At 44.9% G+C, this 19,064-nt stretch overlaps 2 protein-coding genes across 4 annotated transcripts; both read left to right on the top strand.

Annotated features, from left to right (window-relative positions):
* Nucleotides 1–1,133: 1,133 nt before the first annotated feature.
* Nucleotides 1,134–3,444, top strand: LOC128730259 (protein RCC2 homolog). The gene is made up of 6 exons (XM_053823295.1): nt 1,134–1,448; nt 1,653–1,728; nt 1,836–2,338; nt 2,438–2,532; nt 2,610–2,874; nt 2,942–3,444. Exons 1-6 carry the CDS (start codon nt 1,134–1,136, stop codon nt 3,110–3,112), a joined length of 1,425 nt encoding a protein of 474 aa, XP_053679270.1. The 3' UTR covers nt 3,113–3,444.
* Nucleotides 3,445–7,975: 4,531 nt separating this feature from the next.
* LOC128730260 (neuronal acetylcholine receptor subunit alpha-7) lies at nt 7,976–17,278 on the top strand. Of its 3 annotated transcripts, XM_053823296.1 has the most exons (13): nt 7,988–8,036; nt 8,165–8,304; nt 8,560–8,604; nt 10,063–10,107; nt 11,567–11,676; nt 11,761–11,941; nt 12,031–12,106; nt 12,172–12,366; nt 12,750–12,836; nt 16,395–16,504; nt 16,592–16,815; nt 16,890–17,060; nt 17,146–17,278. In XM_053823296.1, exons 1-13 carry the CDS (start codon nt 7,988–7,990, stop codon nt 17,228–17,230), a joined length of 1,518 nt encoding a protein of 505 aa, XP_053679271.1. In that variant the 3' UTR covers nt 17,231–17,278. The 3 variants fall into 3 exon arrangements, with proteins under 3 accessions (XP_053679272.1, XP_053679271.1, XP_053679273.1); XM_053823297.1 differs by lacking the exon at nt 8,560–8,604 and having other exon boundaries at nt 7,976–8,036; XM_053823298.1 differs by lacking the exon at nt 10,063–10,107.
* Nucleotides 17,279–19,064: the final 1,786 nt, after the last annotated feature.

Below are 19,064 nucleotides of genomic sequence, written 5' to 3'. Positions count from 1 at the left end.
GCCCCGGAAAACCGAAAAAGGAGGAAAAACTCAAGAACAGCACTCGTGCTCCTAGGACCAGCAGCGGCAGGCCGTAGAATGCATAACACCTTTTTCAAACACTACCCCCAGCGGATCGATGTGGCGATGTTCGAGAGCGAATCGTTCAGAGGGAGTCATTTTCCATTATTCAGCGAGCTTTTCGCCACTGCGCATGACAACCGAAGGTGCCGTGTTTGACAAATAGGACGTAATGGTACCGGACGGACCGCAGGTAGCGGACCGCACCGAGGCAGCAGCGGGAGCGGCGACACCAAATACCATATGCACTTCGCAATTCTTTCGATTTTTTTTTGCTGCTGTTGTTGTTGTTGCTTGCTTGCTGTTGTTGGGAGAGCGTGTACCTCATATGTGTCCTTCCCCGGGGGAGCCCTTTCATTAAAAGATTCCTTCAATGGCGGATTGCTGCTTAATTATTAAGAGCGTGCAGGACTGCTAATAAGCTCGCACGGTTCTTCCAACACGTTCTCCCTTCGTGTTCGCCTGGGTGTGTGATGTGATCGAGCTAACGATCTAACCAACTGAGAGACTGATTTCAAGCCTCCATTATTTTGTTTAGTTTCGGGCAAATCGCTTTATTTTAACAAAAACTCACAAGAGCAGCATGGACGGCAATCAATGTGTGTAGGCCATCACTTCTTCACTCGGATGTAAAGCGGCGACTGAAACATCCAGAACTTAAACACAATCGAAGTAGGCGTGTTTTGGCTTTCATGCCATCTGCAGGACACGTACGAAATGCACGTACCACATGTGCCGAATGAGTGTCCACGGCAGAGTGTATTGTAACCGTCCATTTGAATGAAGGCTACAGCACCTGAAGAATCCAACTCGACAGCATGAAGCTGTCATGGCCGCGCAGGCAACACTGTCCGGTACCGGCAACGCTGCCATGTCGTTTGGAAAAAGGCACAAAAACCTAGCGGCGTCGTCTTGTTTGTCCCTCGCGTCGACCGTTTAGCCACTTTCCGAAACAAAAATCCCGTTCCCGTGTGTGCATTGTGTACTTTATTGTGTCTTCCCGTCACTCTCCGTGTTGTGTGATAAACGCCCGCGTGTGTCGTCGATTTTTGTTGTGCGTGTTCTTGTGTGAAATGTCTTCGAAACGAAAGCCGGACGGAACGAAAAAAGTGGTGAAAAAACGAAAAAACTCCGAATCGAACTATGACTCGGATCTGAGCGATGAGTTTCCGCGGGCAGGCGAACCATCCGCCCGTGAGGTGGTCGTCGAGGAGCTGCGGCCAATGGAAAAGCTACCGGAGGAGCTGCTGGGAGCGTACGATAAAGGTCCCGGCAGGCTGCTCATCGCTGGTATGGTGTCCTGGGAGATGACCGGCAAGCGCGACTCGAAAGGCGTCACCAAAATTCGGCCGAATCTCTTCTCCTTCCATCGGTTCACCAGCGAAATGGTAGCCGTTTGTTTTTATTTTTGAAGTGAACGCAATGCAATGCTTTTCTTTTGCGCAACCGTGCGCAGCGTGCACTCGAATCCCTGCGAGCTGAAGCGTGTGTGCTGCGTTGCAGAAATTATCCTTTTTTTATGCCCTGCACAATGTGTACGCGTTTTGCTGACTCTTTTTTTCTCCCCTTTTGCTTTGCTCTTTCCTTCGCAGTACCGTTCTACGGCAAGCTTCTGCTCGGCAGCTCACTCAGTGTTGATTGACGTCAACTGGAAGGCTCTTACCTTCGGTAGGTTTGGTGGTTGATCCTGGCTGGCTTTAAGCATTGCCCAACATAATTCACGCATCCTGTCATTTACGTTTGTGTCCTTTTACTTTCATGCCACACACACACAGGACGCAACCAGCTCAGTCAGTTAGGCCATGGCGATACCACGACGTATGAGAAACCAACGCAGGTGGCCGATTTGGCGGACTTCAACGTTATTCAGGCGGCTTGTGGGCGTAACCATACGCTCTTCCTGACCGACACCGGCACCGTGTATGCCTGCGGGGACAACAAGAGTGGTCAGTGCGGTGTGGGCAACAAACTGCCCACTATTGCTTCGCCAACGCGTATCAGCTACAACGGACCTCCGATCATTAAGGTCGGCTGTGGCGCCGAATTTTCCGTGATCCTCGACATCAAGGGCAATTTGCACACGTTCGGGTTGCCGGAGTATGGCCAGCTGGGTCACAATACTGACGGGCGCTATTTCGTTACATCGACCAAGATGTCGTTCCACTTCGAAATGCAACCCCGCAAAGTGCTGGTATACATGGAAAAGAACAAGGAGGGACACGTGCTGCCGATCGAGAACGTCAACATCATCGATTTCGCCTGCGGAAACAATCACACTGTAAGCTGATCGGCCTCGGGCCGATAATGCCGATAAAACAATATCACGTCCTCTGCCTTCGCTTCGATCGGTTAATTGTATGTCCTTTTTTGTTCACAGGTGGCAATAGATTCCAAGAACCGAGCATACAGCTGGGGCTTCGGAGGCATTGGCCGTTTGGGTCATGCCGAACAGAAAGACGAGATGGTACCGAGGTAATACTGCGGCGGAGAGTGCGGGAAAACATGGAAATAGCAACGATAACGTAATGGTTCTCTTTCTCCTTGCACAGACTGATCAAATTCTTCGACACACAAAATCGCAAGGTGATGCGTGTATTCTGCGGTTCGTCGTACAGCTTGGCAATAAGTGACATTGGCTCGTTGTATCTGTTCGGACAGAACAAGAAGACAGGCGAGGCCAACATGTATCCGAAGCCGGTGCAGGATCTTGCGGGCTGGAACATTACCAGCGTCGGAACGGGCTACACATCGATCGTAATCTCCGCCGACGATTCGCTGATCGCCTGGGGCGCATCACCGACCTACGGGGAGCTGGTAAGTTGTTGCACACAAACAGCAGCTTTACACGTGTCTCATGAACCCTTCATGCTCGCTATTGCAGGGATTGGGAGATTTGCAAAAATCGTCGGCCTCCCCGAAGGAAGTCACACGCATGGAAGGAATGAAAATCCCAATGGTCACATTAGGCTACTCACATTCGCTGCTGCTGGTCAATACGGAGCACGAGAAGACGAAGGAAAAGTACGACAACATGCCCGAATTCGTGGTCTAGTCTGCTGTGTTCACCGCCAACCAACTGACTGCCAGCAGCAAAAAAAAACACTCAATGCGAGTTGTCCTTCCTCTAACTCGTGTATAACGTAGATAAGGAGGCCGACACGCAGCGTCTGAAATAATTTTAATAGTATTAGTTTTCCATCGATCACTCCATCGTAATATAATTGTAATATTTTGAAATTAAACGTGCATTTAGCTTTTCCATCGGAATTATTTCCGCCATAAAGCATGTTTTTTCCACTAAATGAGGGACGAGCATCTGCTACTATTTATTATCATAGGAAGACTGAAAGAACCGTCCTACTCATTTTTAATCCGTTTCTTTATGTCAGGCAATAATGTTTTATACCTTTGAATTCAATAAAATAAAATAAACAAATCAACCATCGTGTACTGCATTTATAATTCGTATCATACGCTTCTCATGTACATGTTTTTCGGTATTAAAGAAAAGCGCAATAGCACTCAATAAAGTCAAAAGAAACATCGCCGCATTGGTGATGCTGGAAATGCATATAGACATGGTGTGGTGTGAAGATGCTCAGGTACAACTAGAGCTTACTGAGGCCCGATTTCAAGCCCTAAATTGCAGAAAAAGACCCACGGGTGCAGATTTTCCTGGCTTAGATAAAGAAGAACCCAGCTCTAAATCACGAAAATCGGTCCAAAGCCGAGAGTGTCGGAAAATTCAGCCAAACGCGCTTAGCAAACAACATTCATTCGTCCCACGAAGCCGGGAAAGCGTTCGCTTCCGGCAGACTTGTGTGTGTGTGTGTGTGTGTGTGTGTGTGTGGACGGGAAAAAGCGCAAAAGCTCACCCACAAAGCTTTCTGCCTTCGCCGTGGTAGGGCGAAAATGTGTCTTTTCTACGTTTTGCTGCGAACGCTGCGGCTACGCATGAGCTGTTCGCGGTACGCCTCGGAAGCGCAAAGATTGCCTTCAACGGACGCACTGCTCGGTGACTGACAAGTGCAGAAAAGGCAGTCAAACCGAATCGTTTGCAGTGCACCGTTTGGCCCATTTGGTAAACGCAAAAAATGAGACTGCTTTTGTGCCCTCCCGTGAACGCCTTTCACTAGCCCCCGGAATCACGTACAAGAAGAAAACGGCTTCATTCTTTTTCTTTCTGCCCTCTTTTCCCCGTCCCAGGAATCGCCAGGAATTGATTGAACACCGTTGGATCCGATACGCGGGGTTGCCTTTTTGTTTTTTTTCTTCCATTCACTCCCGCAAAAAAAAAACTTCACGTGCGTTTGGCTGGGTGCAGAGTGTGCGGTTTCAAGTGTAGTGCGCGCGGCTGGTTGGACGGTTTTTGGTGCCAAATTCCACCCAATTATTAGCCTTCCCCCGAGGAGCTCGGTGAGCCAAACACCAGACGGATGCAACAAGCGCAAGTGGGTTCAAGTGGCACCAGGTGAAGGTTGTCAGTGCAACAGTGGAAGTGCAAAACCCCACGAGCGTGCTACGGTACAATAAAGGCTCCATTTGGGGGGGGATGGATTGACGTGCCGTGTGGAACTTGGCAACAGAGCCCAAAAACCATTCAAGCACACGCTTTCCGATCGGGATAAGGGGAATGTTCGCCCTGCCTTCTGGTGCTATTTTTACTGCCCATTTTTTCCCCCCTGCAAGGACATCCAGCAGCAACAAGGAAGCGTGTGTCTCACCAGCAACCGTACGTGTGAATATTCTGCTTCGTTAGTAGCTCTCGTTTTATTCTGTATTTTGTATGCTCTTATTTTACGCTTTTTTAGTGTAGTATCGTTTAATAAAAATGTCCTTCCCCGGTGGCCGTTCGCGTGCGAACGGTTCAGCAAAACTGCAATGGCAGTTCGTTAAACTGTGTGCAAAAATCCATATTCCCCAAGCAGCAAAAGGCCGTCCTTTTCTTCTTTTTCATCTGCTTCTTCTCTCGCCCCAACAAAAAAGGCAAGATACGCTGTTGATACACATCTAGATGTATGTCGTGCGCGCGCGCTGAAAGAACTGAAATCGGCTTGGGAAAGCTTCGGTCCGCACTTGTGTCGAAAGTGCTCCATTAGTGCCAGCCGAAGCGGGACCGACAATGGTAGTGGTAGCAGGACGTCGCGAAAGGGCAGCAGAGACGTGACCCTTTTATTTTTTTTTTTGGTGGACAGGTGATGGCACAAGCATAATTCGAATTAAAATCGCCAAAGCGCACGGGGTTGACCATCGCTTTTTGGTGGACTTTCCGCGCGCAGAAAAGGGCTTTTAAAGGGCTCGAATTCCGTGCTGGACGTGTGCCAACTGTGGCCCTAAGGCGAAAGTGCCCTAAAAGACGACGACTTGTGGGGAGGGCTAGAGAACACGCATTGTTCGATCTTGTGGTGGGCAAGGATTTTTGGGGCTTTTCTCTCTCGCTCTGTCTCTCTCTCTCTCTCGTTCTCTCTCTCACTCTGTCTCTCTGTTTCGCCCCCCAAAAAAGCCGATATCCAAGCGGTTGTGGTTTATGACCTTTTGATCGATTTTCAAGTTCGTGCTGCAACGTACCCATTGAGTGGCCCTTTTTTGGCGAGAAAGCACCTTCAGCAGTCAAGCAGGCAGCAGATTGGTGCTGAACTTCATGGCCATTAAAGTGCCTTCGGCCAGCGGTGGCCAGCTTCCAATGCGAACAATGAAGAGTGTACAATTCCAGGTTAACCCAGTTACAAAAACTCAAGGACAATGATTTGTGTGCGCCAGGTGTCCAAGTGGTGGCGCTATTGACTGTGCGCGCGTGAGAGTGTGTTTGTGCGGTTGTGTGTGTGCGCGTGTGTGTTGGTGGATCGAGTGCAAGGCAGGGCAGAGGCGAACCGCGGTGTCCATGCTGCCCTTTTCCAAGCGAATCCTTCTGCTGTTGGGGTTCGTCCTCCCTCAACCCTCATTCTCCCCCACCCACCACCCCTTCAACCCCCCCCCCCGCTCTCAAAAAGGACAAAACTTCCAATCTCTCCGCCCGTAGCGGAACGGGCCACGTTCTTTCTCTCCACCCAAGGCTCTCACAGGCAAACTCTTTGTTCTCTCGCAGAATCAGTGAAAGTTTCGCGATTCGCTTCATCGCTCTGTGCTGGAGCGAACACGGAAGAAACACCCGAGTTGTAACACACAGCAACAGAGCAGCCCCGATCGAATGGGGCTTTCGCATCATATTCGATATTCGCACAGCCTCGCAAAACCTCCGCATCACTCCGGTGGTGAGTGATCCTTTGCCCGGAACGGAACGGAAACGGTGTCGACGAAGGCAAGGACCACCCTTCGGATTGGGTTTCGCTCGGTCGGGGGTCTTCTGCGGCAAAAAAGGCAGCACAACAGCACGGGGGACATTTTCTTTCGTGTCACTTCCGAGCGCGCGCGAGCGAGCTGAGTCCTTGTACGTAACGTCACATGCTCTCGCGGAGGGGCAACGAAACAGAAAAAGAAGATAATAGAGGGCGCTGAGAGGGTGGTAGACGATGGGCGCCTTCAGATCGGTCGGTTGGTAAGGTTAGGGCACGGCAAGTGAATGAATGAATGAATGAAATTTTCAAAACTGGGACACCGCCGCTCGAGAAAACCGAATCGTACAAGGCAGCCAGTGTGTGGTGCTGTGCCCGGTTCGGGGAAGCGTTGGCGGGAAAGGGGATCGGACTGCACACACCAACGTGACGAGGACATGTGTAAAAGGATGCGGATCCTTCGCTAGGCGGGAGGTGCACGAGTTCGCAAAAGGCATACATTTTGTGCTGTGATAAAATATGCATGACCAGCCAAGTGAAGGCGAGGCGAGCAATTTAGTGCCCATTAAATCTAAGTTTGAAAAGAGATATCATCTTCCCGTTCATATTTCATAAACTTGGTGCGAGGTTGATTAGTTCCTTAACTAATATATGCTACCACCTGTCGTTTGCACGCGTCTCTATGAGGACGTTCGGGTGTAGGAAATGGCAAAAAAATATTAATTACTTCTTCTGCTAATTACTTTTCCTACACCGAAGGTTTGGTGAATTTATTTCGTTTTTTTTGGTTCGGGTTATTTCGTTCACTTCTTTTTTTTTTGCACATGTCCTGAGCAAAACATTAAACAAATTAAGACTCAGTACAGCTTTGTTTTTCACCATTCCATTCCAGTACAAGCAATAACCTACTACTCAACTCCCTGGAACTGAATGTGGAACATTAACGCACCACTCGGCACCACAAAAGCAGATGGAAATTAAACCACGCCACTTGCCAAACCAATTTGACTTAATGCGTTCACCGCGTTCAGGTGCACTGCTTCGAAACGGGTGCGGCCATTCTACCGAGCAGCATCTTCCCCACGACGTCGCACGTAAAATGCCACGTTAAACACTGCAATTTGGGTTAAACACGACTCCCGTTCTTCTCAAGCGAGCCTGTTCACCGTTCAGCTACTGCCATGCATGTAAAGCCCGTGCGCGAATCGGAATTGGCAATTGGATGTACCGTATCGACGGTGGAATTGAATGCAATCCCATTAACCACGCGAGCCTGAGCTGCCACCGATCGGGCGCAACAGCAGCACCAGAAACCGCCCCTGGGCCGTGCAATTTTGTGCGCTAGCACCTTCGCACCGGAAACAGGAAGTTATCACGATTGTCGCGCAGCTTAATTGAGTTAGATGCACGGTTGCAACCGTGGCGTTGCAGCGAAATTGTGCAAAAACTTTTTCAATCTAGAACACATTGACAACGACCGCCAGGACCGCCAGGATCACCAGGACCGCTAGGGCAGCATCTGAGACCAGCGCGCCATCCTCTGCCAAACTCCGTTGTTCGCTTCCGATGAAGTTCAAGAAAAGCGCGTGAAATGTGTAATCGCTTAGCGTGGCGAACAGTTTCGAGTGGCGTTGCGTTCAACGATGTATTTTGTTATGGATTTGTATCTCATCGTTTTGTGTCTGCTGGTCATTTACATTAAAGGTAAGCAGTGGCGTGGTTTTTATTTTGTTTATGCCGCATCTTTACTTCGGTGCCGAAAGCACCCGATTCGGTGCAGAGCAAGCTAACACCCTCTGTGGTTTTGTTCGAACTTTTGGAACCACCAACAGATAGCCTCCAAGGACCGCACGAGAAACGACTGTTGAACAATCTGCTGGCAACGTACAACACGCTTGAACGTCCGGTCGCCAACGAGTCCGACCCGCTGGAAGTGAAGTTCGGGCTGACGCTGCAGCAAATAATCGATGTTGTGAGTATGACGGTTCTAGTGGACGTCGTCCTAGCTGGCTTCAGATTGGTTTCCGTTTTTATTTCCGGTTTGTTTGTTGTTTTTTTCCTTTTTGGGTTCGGTTTTTTTTTGGTTTTGTTCTTCCGCCCGCTCCCGGCAAATGGCCACGGAGCCACCGGTTTTGGGGCAGTTTTGATTAGACTTACTTTCATTCAGGGCTTCCGTTCCTGCTGTAGCGTGGCATTATAATCAAGTACCCTATTGAAACTATTCTAGGACGAAAAAAATCAGATACTTACTACCAACGCTTGGTTGAATCTGGTAAGTGGCATGTACCCGCGCGCAGCGACACGCTCCTCTCAGCATTCTCAACACCTTCGTTACCCCGGGGTGGTCGGGTTAGGAACCGGCTCTTGAAGTGCGAACACACTTTATTAAACCGGCATGATGAAGCCTATATTTATGAACAGTTACGCTACTCACTCGCGTATGAGCGCGATGAAAGGATGACTTCTCCGTGTACTACTATGGCGAGCGTTTCGACACAAACCACTCCTGTTTTCTTCTATCGTTTTCATCTCTGATTTAAGCTTCTCTTGTTCTTGTCATTAGTTACTTAACCACTTTCGGCACACTTCGTGCGCCTTTTCTACTCAAGCCATTTCTTCGATGGCACCTTTTCTTATTCGATTCGAGCACACGTCCGTCAAACACACACCTCAGGTATACTGAACCGAGCTTCTGCTTCCTCCTTTATGCTCCGTTTTTCTGTTGCAATCTTATCTCAACACTAACCCAACGGGAGAAGTCATCTTTTCAGCTCGAACGAACATCGAGGGTGGTTTCACTTAATGCGAATTACTTTGCGCAATGCATTTTGCTATAAAATAATTGTCGTGTCTTTCTGGAATTTTTCACTTGCTGTGTGTACTTGTAATATTGTGAATTAAACGAGTCATGCTCAACACCTTAACTACCCCCGCGGAGGAGCGAAGTGGAGTCGAATCTCCGCGGCCGTGCTAAAACTTATGTAGTCGCTAAAAAACAAGGATTCCATAACCACTAAACGAAGGCAAACATGTAGCAACCAAATTAATTCTAACTAAAAATCAAAATTAAATCTCATCCTAAAAAACACACACACTCTGCACAAGAGTATAAAAATTAATCCCAGTTTTGTAATTCAAACATATTTGCTAGACTACGGCATCTGTTTATGTCGCTTCTAAATGGGTACATGTCATAATTATAGATTATTGTTTGTCACATAAATCGTTAATTTTGTTTCCATTTAAAAAAAAACACAAACGTGCTGATTGATACCGTTTATCGTTTCATCGTGTAACCTACTAAATATTCGTAATTGCATGTCTTCTAAAATCGAATAAACCGTCTATGTGGAAACATGTGCAGCGGATGCCTAGTTCATACTGGTTTCACTGGTGTTAGCGTCCTTAGAAATTTAGTGAAACCCATTTAACCATTTGGCTCGTGTACCTCATTCGCTCTTATTTATACATACTTTCACTAAATGCACATTGCGTCCTCACTCGGAGCGCTCAGTTTCCGAGTCGGATTCTGCGTCGGAATCGGTGCCTCTCATAATTTTCATCTGCAGCGTGCGATTTTTCTTCTTCTCTTGTTTTCTTTGTGTTTCTTTCCGTATCTCTCACAACTTAACCTCATGTTCTGTGATAGCACCAGCGTTTATCAGTTTCTTGCGCAATAGATTTGTTCTTTTGATTTAATCCTTTCATTTCTGCAAATTGATGATTGTAGGACGAGAAGAATCAACTTTTAATAACAAACATATGGCTGTCGTTGGTAAGTTACACGTCTTCACGGTAAAGTGTGCATGCTTAAACAGAAATATGAATAAATAAATCACAAAACCTACTCTAACTGCCCACGTACATTAGACTCTCGAAAGCTTAGGACTGTTGGATGCATTGAGTTTAAAAAAAAAGTTATTTACCGATATTACTGGCGTATTTTGACTACAATCGTTTGAAATTTTCAACACAACAGCTTCTTAGGTACTGCATTGCTGCAACCTTCTATCTCCCCTAGCGCCTATTCAACTGACTTCTACTATCTAGTGAACGTTCTAAACGTGAATGGTCGAAAACATGTACAAAAACAAAAACATCACATCACATTTTCAAACATCTCTAGAAACATGTACTATCTTCCGAACCAACACAAAACTAGCGAGCAATATTCCCAAAAACTGTTTCGATTGTGCGATGAACGACGTTTTGTTTGTTGCTATGTTGGGTGCCAAGTTTGGCCTCAGCAAGTTTCTGCTATCTTGTAGCTTACCTCTGCTGGGTGATAAAACGTTGTACGTAGTAGCTTCAATAACAAAGAAACAGACAACACATATATCACGCAACAGTAGAGCTCAATTAGTAACGATTTAGAATCAACGCGGGAACTTTCGGTTTCTTCGCGAATGCCGCCCCGTGTAAAGTGAATTCTTTAGTGTTTTTAATACATACGGTGTTGATTATAGTTACAGCTTTACGTAAACAAATTCATGTATCCTTCAAAACGTAAGGACTGCTTCCGGCTGTACGATAGGTCTGTAAGATTTGTGTTTACAAATTAAATCACATGGCCGATGAACACGGTCTAAGACTGTGTTGTAAGATGATCACGGCCACAGATCATAAATTAAAACCTAAACTAGTGATGCAGTGTGATGCTGCACTATTAGAAAAAAATGAAAATAAACCAATAACTAAAAAAGATGAGTAAAAAATAATAATTACAGCTAATGAAACTTAAAGAGATATACACTTTATCTTTTGCATGAACTAACCGTGTCTTTTCTAACCTTTTAATACCATTGTACCTCCCGAATTATGCTATATTATATCGTATGCTCTGATGTAGTTAAATCGTGTCGGAATGCCATTAGACAAAGTGGTTCAAGTGTAGCTTAGTCTTGACATGCTATTTTTGGATGCATTGTCCTAGTTCTCTCCGCATTGTAGAGTCGGATAGGAATGTTTATCTGACACATTGTCCCATCAATCGTCGCAACAGAGATCTCGCTATGCGCTGCATGTATGCTCTGCTAATAATACTAAAATGCTGCTGCTGTACTGCTTACCCGTAAATGTTCATAAATATGGTTATCGCAATGGCTTCATATCATACGTAGAACCAACAGTCACATAAGCAATCTCGTTTGGAGATGTCACGGTGGTCGATGGCACGTGCCAGCGCTTGTACGGTGCCAAAATAGAACTGATTTGATTTTGGGACTGCATTATAGGAATGGAACGATTACAACTTGCGCTGGAACGATTCCGAATACGGTGGTGTGAGGGATTTGAGGATTACCCCGAACAAGCTATGGAAGCCGGACGTGTTGATGTACAACAGGTAACAGCAGCTTGCCCAACAACGGATGCGATTGGCAAGGGAAAACTGAATGAGTTTTGTTCTGATTTTTTCAACGCTTCACAGTGCTGATGAAGGATTCGACGGAACATATCATACGAACATAGTTGTGAAAAACAATGGAAGCTGTTTATATGTTCCTCCCGGTATTTTTAAGAGCACGTGCAAAATCGACATCACGTGGTTCCCGTTCGATGATCAGCACTGCGAGATGAAGTTCGGCAGCTGGACTTACGATGGCAACCAGGTAGGATAGACTACGGCAAGGAGCATATGCACTCGAGAGATCGCTAACCGTTGATCTGTGTGTCACTCTTAATTCATTTGCATGCACAGCTGGACCTTGTACTCAACTCAGACGATGGTGGGGATCTCTCGGATTTCATAACGAACGGCGAATGGTATCTCATAGGTAAGATTTTGGGAAAACCTTCCGGTCGTGCGATTACTATTTTATTCATCTGTTCTCCTATGCAGGAATGCCCGGAAAGAAAAATACAATAACATATCAGTGTTGCCCTGAGCCGTACGTCGACATAACGTTCACCATACAGATACGGCGAAGAACGCTTTACTACTTCTTCAATTTGATAGTTCCATGCGTGTTGATTTCTTCAATGGCCCTGCTCGGATTTACGCTTCCTCCAGATTCTGGAGAAAAATTAACTCTAGGTAAGTGCAAGTGACGTGATCCAAGAATCAGTAACACTTTCAGCGGGAAGCTGACTTCTTCTGCACCCTGCCTTGGCCATGTGGAAGAAGTCTACTTCGATTTGTGCAAAGCTATAGTTTTCTAAGCCCCCCTTAACCTGTGCGTGGTAACATCAACGTTCACGATCCTATCATTCGTCGGTATATCGTCATTCGTCAATCGGTAACACATTGCTTAGTAATGATTCATATCCACCTAGCGATAAGGTCGTCATCGAGTCATATGCCTTAGATACGATGGAGTAAGGAGTGGAGCAGGCTTTTGCACGTGTCCGTTGGAAACCGTCCGACGTTGTTCCATATGCGCAAACTGCGTGAACTAAATAGATTCACTCTCATTTCAGGTGTAACTATACTGCTATCACTCACTGTATTCCTTAATTTAGTCGCGGAGACGTTACCTCAAGTATCTGATGCAATTCCGTTACTAGGTTAGATGATTCAAATGCTAGGAGTTTTCATAATCGTTTTGTCTTTCTTATTTTTATCTCAAACTCCAAATTTTTCGATGAATGAATTAGCTGTTGTCCCGATAATTGTAATTGTGTAATTGTGTGTGAATGCTTGGCTTTGTCACTTTGGTTGATATCGGTTTTTCGATCTCAGTTTCATTGATTGTGTTTTGTTCAGATAGTGACGATTACAAACATATCGTACTATAGAATTATTTAGCAAACGCTGCATTCTGTTGCGGTACGGTGCAGAGCACTTTGCTAAATTTTACCATGAGTTTCGCCGTATATCCAGATCTAAATAGAACACAGTGATTATATACTCGTGCCCATTCGTGAACGATGGGCTAAGACCAAAGGCGTTCGTTTAACATCGTTACGAAGAGGGCATAGAAATCCCCGTTCATTTATCCATACCCGATTCGAAACAATGGACTACTTTGTAAACTTTTCCTTAATGTCATTTGAAGGTCAGCTCCAAATAGCATGTCTCATTTTGCTCACAACTTTATTGTAACCTTAAATCCTACTCAAAACGTACTTTTGTATCAGACTACGTAATCCTCTATTCTGTATTGTAACGAAAGATTAGCTTTTTTTTATATACTACAATCGCGTTTTCTATTTTCAAAACCTCTTCCAATTATTTACCATTTAAACTTGTTCGAATGCTAAATTTTTCCCACATTTTGTATTTCCTACTTTTATCGCATGGGTTAGATATGTTTTGTTCCTACGTAATTTGTCAGAATTTGATTAGCATTGGATATTCCGTGTAGTTGCATCTTGACGGTTGCATCATCGGTTTTATGTTCTGGAAATGTGTTATTGTTTCAGTTAAATATAGTTTTGAACCTTTCCATCAACACCAACGTCATAAACACATGTTCAAAGTTCACTCAATCTTTACTTTCACACGGATTTACAATGTCTGAAAATTGGCATGTTTATTGGCACATCTTTCAGACAAACTACAAACGATCACTAATTGGAATCTTGATTTGTTGAACTCTAAATAACCATTGACTAACGTTGAACACATGAAACGTTAATAAGAATTCGCTATAAACAGACGTTGATCAACCATTTGTTTTTTTTCCGTTGCTTATTGTAGCACGTTTACAATTTGCTTCGTTCAAATGACATTCTGTGAACTCGTCCAAATTATTCCAATCGCTCAGGCGCTAAGCTTAGTATCGAAAATAAAGCAGAATAAATTCGCTTGTCACAGCCGATGAATTAGATTTTTTACACTTCAAAATATAATCATCGTTTTGCTTTACCCGTCGATCGGTTGCTTATTATCACTCAGCTCAAAATTATGCTCCCAATCGATGCTCCCGCTAATCCCCGCTAATAATAGGAAGCATTGACAACATGCTAACCCGTTTACTGCCAATTTTGTGGAACTGTCACCAAGCGAACAGCATTTCTTCGCTTGCTGTACTCGAAAATATGGTGGTTTCTACACGGAGTCCCGCTTTGCCATTGATTTTGATGATATTTTTCTTGTTATTTTTTACAGGACTTACTATACTGGTATCTCAAACTGTGTTTTCATTATTAGTGGGACATGTTATTACGAAAACGAGCGAAGCAGTCCCTTTGCTAGGTATTGCCTAAAGATTGTAGTACAAAACTATTTGACAAAACCACAAATATCCAATGCTATGTAAATCAGATCAAAATAATCTCAATTCCAACAGAATTTACTAAACGAACGATGAATGACGCTCTCATTCACGCTAACGGCAGCGCGAGTAAAAGCAGTTCGACTTAAACTACGAATTGTCGTATGATGTACACATATCTATACTAAACGAATCACTTTAACCAAACTGTAGTTCGAGGTACTAAACAAATCCCGCGAAAGCTTTCAGCATCGCGATGCAGCAAATCCCAAGCATCGAAAGCGATTAAACTATGAGTAAACATCCAGAATCTCAAACACCCTCCTTTCTATGCAATCCACTCACAGCCTTACCCCTTTCACATACAAGCTGCACCGTTTCGGGTGCGTCAAGATGTACCAACTACCTGCATGGTTTGTTTATTTGCTTTTCTGCTCACCGTATTTCGTTGAAGTTTGTTGTAATTCTTAGCGTGTAATTTCCCGGATAGCAGATAAAACAATCGCACATAACACACCGCAGGCTCGCCGACAGGAGTTCACGTGAATCTCAGAGATCCAGGGCCATGACGTTTAGGCAACTACAAGCGATCGCGGCATCACATGTGCTGAGGCTCGTTTTGAACGATTAGGATCGATTCATGATTTAACGACAACAGGGCTTCGACTTGTTGACGCAGTTCATTGTTGTCAAGAGGCTCTCCGCATTTGTTCAGTTTTCGCTCTGAGATTTGAGAATGAATGAAAAAAGCTCTTCCGGCACAGTCACTGTTTTGCTCAAGAGGTTCGCATCCAAAATTTGTTGCTGCCGCTCTTCACGTAAAATAAAGCAACTCCTTCTAATGTCAACGGTTGCTGTAGCATAAAGTAGCTCTGCTAATCATTTGCAAGATGAAACCTGGTGGGCATCTTCCTAATAACAACTCAGCTTCTCAAAATTTGCTAACTTTATTTTATGCGGATTTTTGCTTTTATTTCGTTGCATCTATCTATCGAAAAACCTACTCTGTAAAAAGCTTCACCTTCTTGCTATGATACTGCTGTTGGTGTACTTCCTTCGGTCTTTTAGATGAGCAAAAAAAAGGATGAATTTTTGTTTGTGGAAATATTTTAGTGTCGATCTGCAAATGGGTTTCAGTTTCGCTTTGTTAGCATTATTTTTCTATTATCTTACTTTAGTCGCTTACGCCTATCACAATGCATGTTGCGAAGATACCAAGTACGATGGAGGACGATCAGCGGCTCCGATCATAAGTAGGGGAACAAGATTCGGCATATATCCCGCTCATGTCCTGCTAATGATGAAAACACACTGAAAATTCCATTCTGCTCGAGAGCATACGACAGTTTGTACGATTGTGAACGCGTTGTTGTTAACTTTATCAAAGCAAGCTGGGACTATTCCAAAATGGTCTTTTTAGAGCGTTCACCTTTTTGACGTCAAGTCAACGAGTGATTGACAGTGACACCAACCCACCAACATTCAAATGGCACACGTGCGGGGTACTAGCGCTGGGGACAAGATAGATAGAGCTTGTACGCCGTTGTTTGCGTGGAATATACGCAAACTCATGAGTTTACATTTATCGATCAGCATGTGGTCTGCTAGAGATTGGATCAGTTCATCTATTTTCACCATTGCATGCGTTTGACTGGGAAATCGCCCATACATCGCCCCTATTGCATTGTAGACCATCCGTGCTACTTTCACATGTTACCGGCATGCCAAACCATTCATTAGTTTTCGTTTTATGTTATTGTGTTGTAATGATTGGTTGCTTTCTTTCGAAACGATCGCCTAGTTTGATTAGATTTAAAATGTTCCCTACATATCGATAGTAGATAACAGTGCAGTAACCGCGAACTAATTGCTTCGTTTTGCGCTAAATGCCGATGTGATTCCACAGGAACGTACTTCAACTGCATTATGTTTATGGTGGCATCGTCTGTCGTGCTGACGGTTGTCGTTCTAAACTACCATCATCGAACCGCCGATATACACGAGATGCCTCCATGGGTAAGCTAATGTGCTAGGAATGCCAGCTACATCGTCGGACTGCCTATTAAAATCTCATATTCTTCTTCTGCCGCTGCTCGCGTACAGATCAAATCGGTCTTTCTGCAGTGGTTACCGTGGATACTCCGCATGGGACGACCCGGCAGAAAGATCACACGCAAAACTATCATTCTGAGCAATCGTATGAAAGAGCTTGAGCTGAAGGAACGCTCGTCGAAGTCGCTTTTGGCGAACGTGCTGGACATCGATGACGACTTTCGGCATCCGTGCTCTGGCATTTCCGGGTCGACTACCGCGATAGGGGGTTCGGTGTAAGTTAAAGCGCCCATTTACTACTCCACAAATACCGACCCGTCGCACTACGGATTGCTTTCCTCATTCGCAGTTTCACGCGTCTTACCACGGTCGAAGAGCAAAACGCTAGCACCGGCTGTACGCACAAGGATTTGCACCACATACTGAAGGAATTGCAGTTTATCACCAACCGGATGAAGAAAGCGGACGAGGAAGCGGAATTGATCAGTGACTGGAAGTTCGCGGCGATGGTTGTTGACAGGTGAGAAATATCGCCCATTTTGTGTAGGCTCGCGGCGTGCTCCCCGTTTACTCACTACTGTACGTTTTTGCTTCTCGGGTTGCAGATTTTGCCTTTTTGTATTTACCTTATTCACTATAATAGCGACGGTCACTGTGCTTCTATCGGCTCCTCATATAATAGTGCAATAAAAGGATGACAGCTTTCATTACAACGCTCCACCACGGGGCGGGCGTGGCGCTCAGTTTTCGTATAGACAGACAGACAAAACAAACCAAAAAAAAGTATATATATAATTGCATACATTATATATACACGCATATAAATATATATATACATACATATATTTTATAAATAAGTAGCGCCGTATGGAAATAGTCGCAGTGATTCTAGATAACGCAAACGAGATACAGTGACGAAGAGATTTTAAAAAGGAACGAATCCAATTACCGAATGATGCCGAACTGCCGATTTCACGTTCCCAATCTTCTCGGAACGGCGTGTAACCAATACCAAGCAACCAAAGTCAACCCAAGCACGTGGGAGCAGCAAGGATTCAGGCAAAGCACGATGATCGTCACCGAGAAGGGCACACTTTGCTGGAAGAGTTGTGCATGACCAACGGTGACGAACGCCTCGTGTATGGTTACCGCCCCGGAAGAATGAGCAACGTGCGTTAGCATACGTTTGTTTTCTAACCTCAACTTCAGGCTATCGCATCTCCCCAGCCAATGGTGACCGTGGACACTCATGACCCCACCTGGGAAATTTGGGAATTGAACTACCGTTTGTTCCCCGAGGAGGAAGCCTTTTCCCCATTTCGTTTTGCCTTACGTTCCGGGAGTCCTCACTGCCGTACCAGTGGGCTGTTCCGCATCGTTTGCATCGTCTCAGTTGAATGTCCTCCATTTTACGTACGTAAATGTATGCCACAGTTCAAAAACGACGCGCAACACGCAACGCGGAATGAAACGTCACGCAAGTGAAGGATGAAACCGAGCGAACGAGTAAACATCCATCACCGTTCACATTTGGCCCGTTCACATTCATGCGGATGGGGAATCCATTTTCTCCAAGTAACCACCTAGTCTCAACCATCGAGGCACAATCAACCGAGACCGTGCGGTCCAACTAGTAGTGCAGCGAAACGAGGAAGAATAAGCAGTAGCAGAAGCAGAAGCAAAAAACAACAAGACAACTGTCTTGAACGACACGATCAAGGATCAGGTTCCATTTAAGGATCCAAAACTTTCGAGGGCTAACCGTGGTCGCCGGGAGGATGGAGGAGGGCACAAACTGCACACGGACTGCATCGAGAATGCACAGGATGTACGAGAATCAACAATTACCACCAATGTAGGCGAAAATGAGCGAAATGCAACGGAGCAACAGGGATAAAATGGTGACACGCATACGGGCAAAGACGTGAATCGTTGATGAGGGCGGGGTTCGCAGAGCGAAGGAGGCAGGAGAATCGGAAATAGCTATATTTAATCGAGCAATTTGATTTGATACGAGAACGCTGTTTGATACTGTAGTGTTGTATTTTTGGAAATAGTATACTAAGTGTACTGCAGAAAATCGAATGACTTGATTGAAGTACTTTTATATTGAAGACTACTCATCTATATGTAGATGGTGTAATGGTAAATTATTTTAATTGTGTTTTAAACAAGAAACCTATACTTACCATGATAAGCCGCGTGGAACAAATGCACGCAAGCATGCGTTTCTGTGTGTATGTGTATGTGTGAGCAAAAGGATTACTCTAAGTAGCTAATGGTAAAGAAAACGTATATGTTTAATATATGCGTGGCAAGAGTAACGAGAAACTCACAGCAAAATTGTCTTAGTTCGAATAACTTGTAAACTTGCTCTTAAACGATGCAAATACAAAACCTAAAGAAATCACGACTCTCTTAATAGAAGAAGCAAATCGAATAGGTGCAACAAATAAATATGATAAAGCATATAAGAATAAGAAGAGCATAGGAGAAAAATATATATATACATATATATATATAC

The sequence above is a fragment of the Anopheles nili genome, chromosome 2 (assembly GCF_943737925.1).
Source record: "Anopheles nili chromosome 2, idAnoNiliSN_F5_01, whole genome shotgun sequence".
NCBI lineage: Eukaryota > Metazoa > Arthropoda > Insecta > Diptera > Culicidae > Anopheles > Anopheles nili.
Note: the sequence above shows the minus strand (reverse complement) of the source record. Positions and strands in the feature narration are given on the sequence as shown.

Coding starts and splice junctions, on each gene's coding strand:
- LOC128730259 (XM_053823295.1), top strand. CDS start 1,134: ATGTCTTCGAAACGAAAGCCGGACGGAACGAAAAAAGTGGTGAAAAAA. Junction 1,449..1,652: donor ATCGGTTCACCAGCGAAATG/GTAGCCGTTTGT, acceptor TTTCCTTCGCAG/TACCGTTCTACGGCAAGCTT. Junction 2,533..2,609: donor AAAGACGAGATGGTACCGAG/GTAATACTGCGG, acceptor CTCCTTGCACAG/ACTGATCAAATTCTTCGACA.
- LOC128730260 (XM_053823296.1), top strand. CDS start 7,988: ATGGATTTGTATCTCATCGTTTTGTGTCTGCTGGTCATTTACATTAAA. Junction 8,037..8,164: donor GCTGGTCATTTACATTAAAG/GTAAGCAGTGGC, acceptor AACCACCAACAG/ATAGCCTCCAAGGACCGCAC. Junction 17,061..17,145: donor GCGGCGATGGTTGTTGACAG/GTGAGAAATATC, acceptor CTCGGGTTGCAG/ATTTTGCCTTTTTGTATTTA.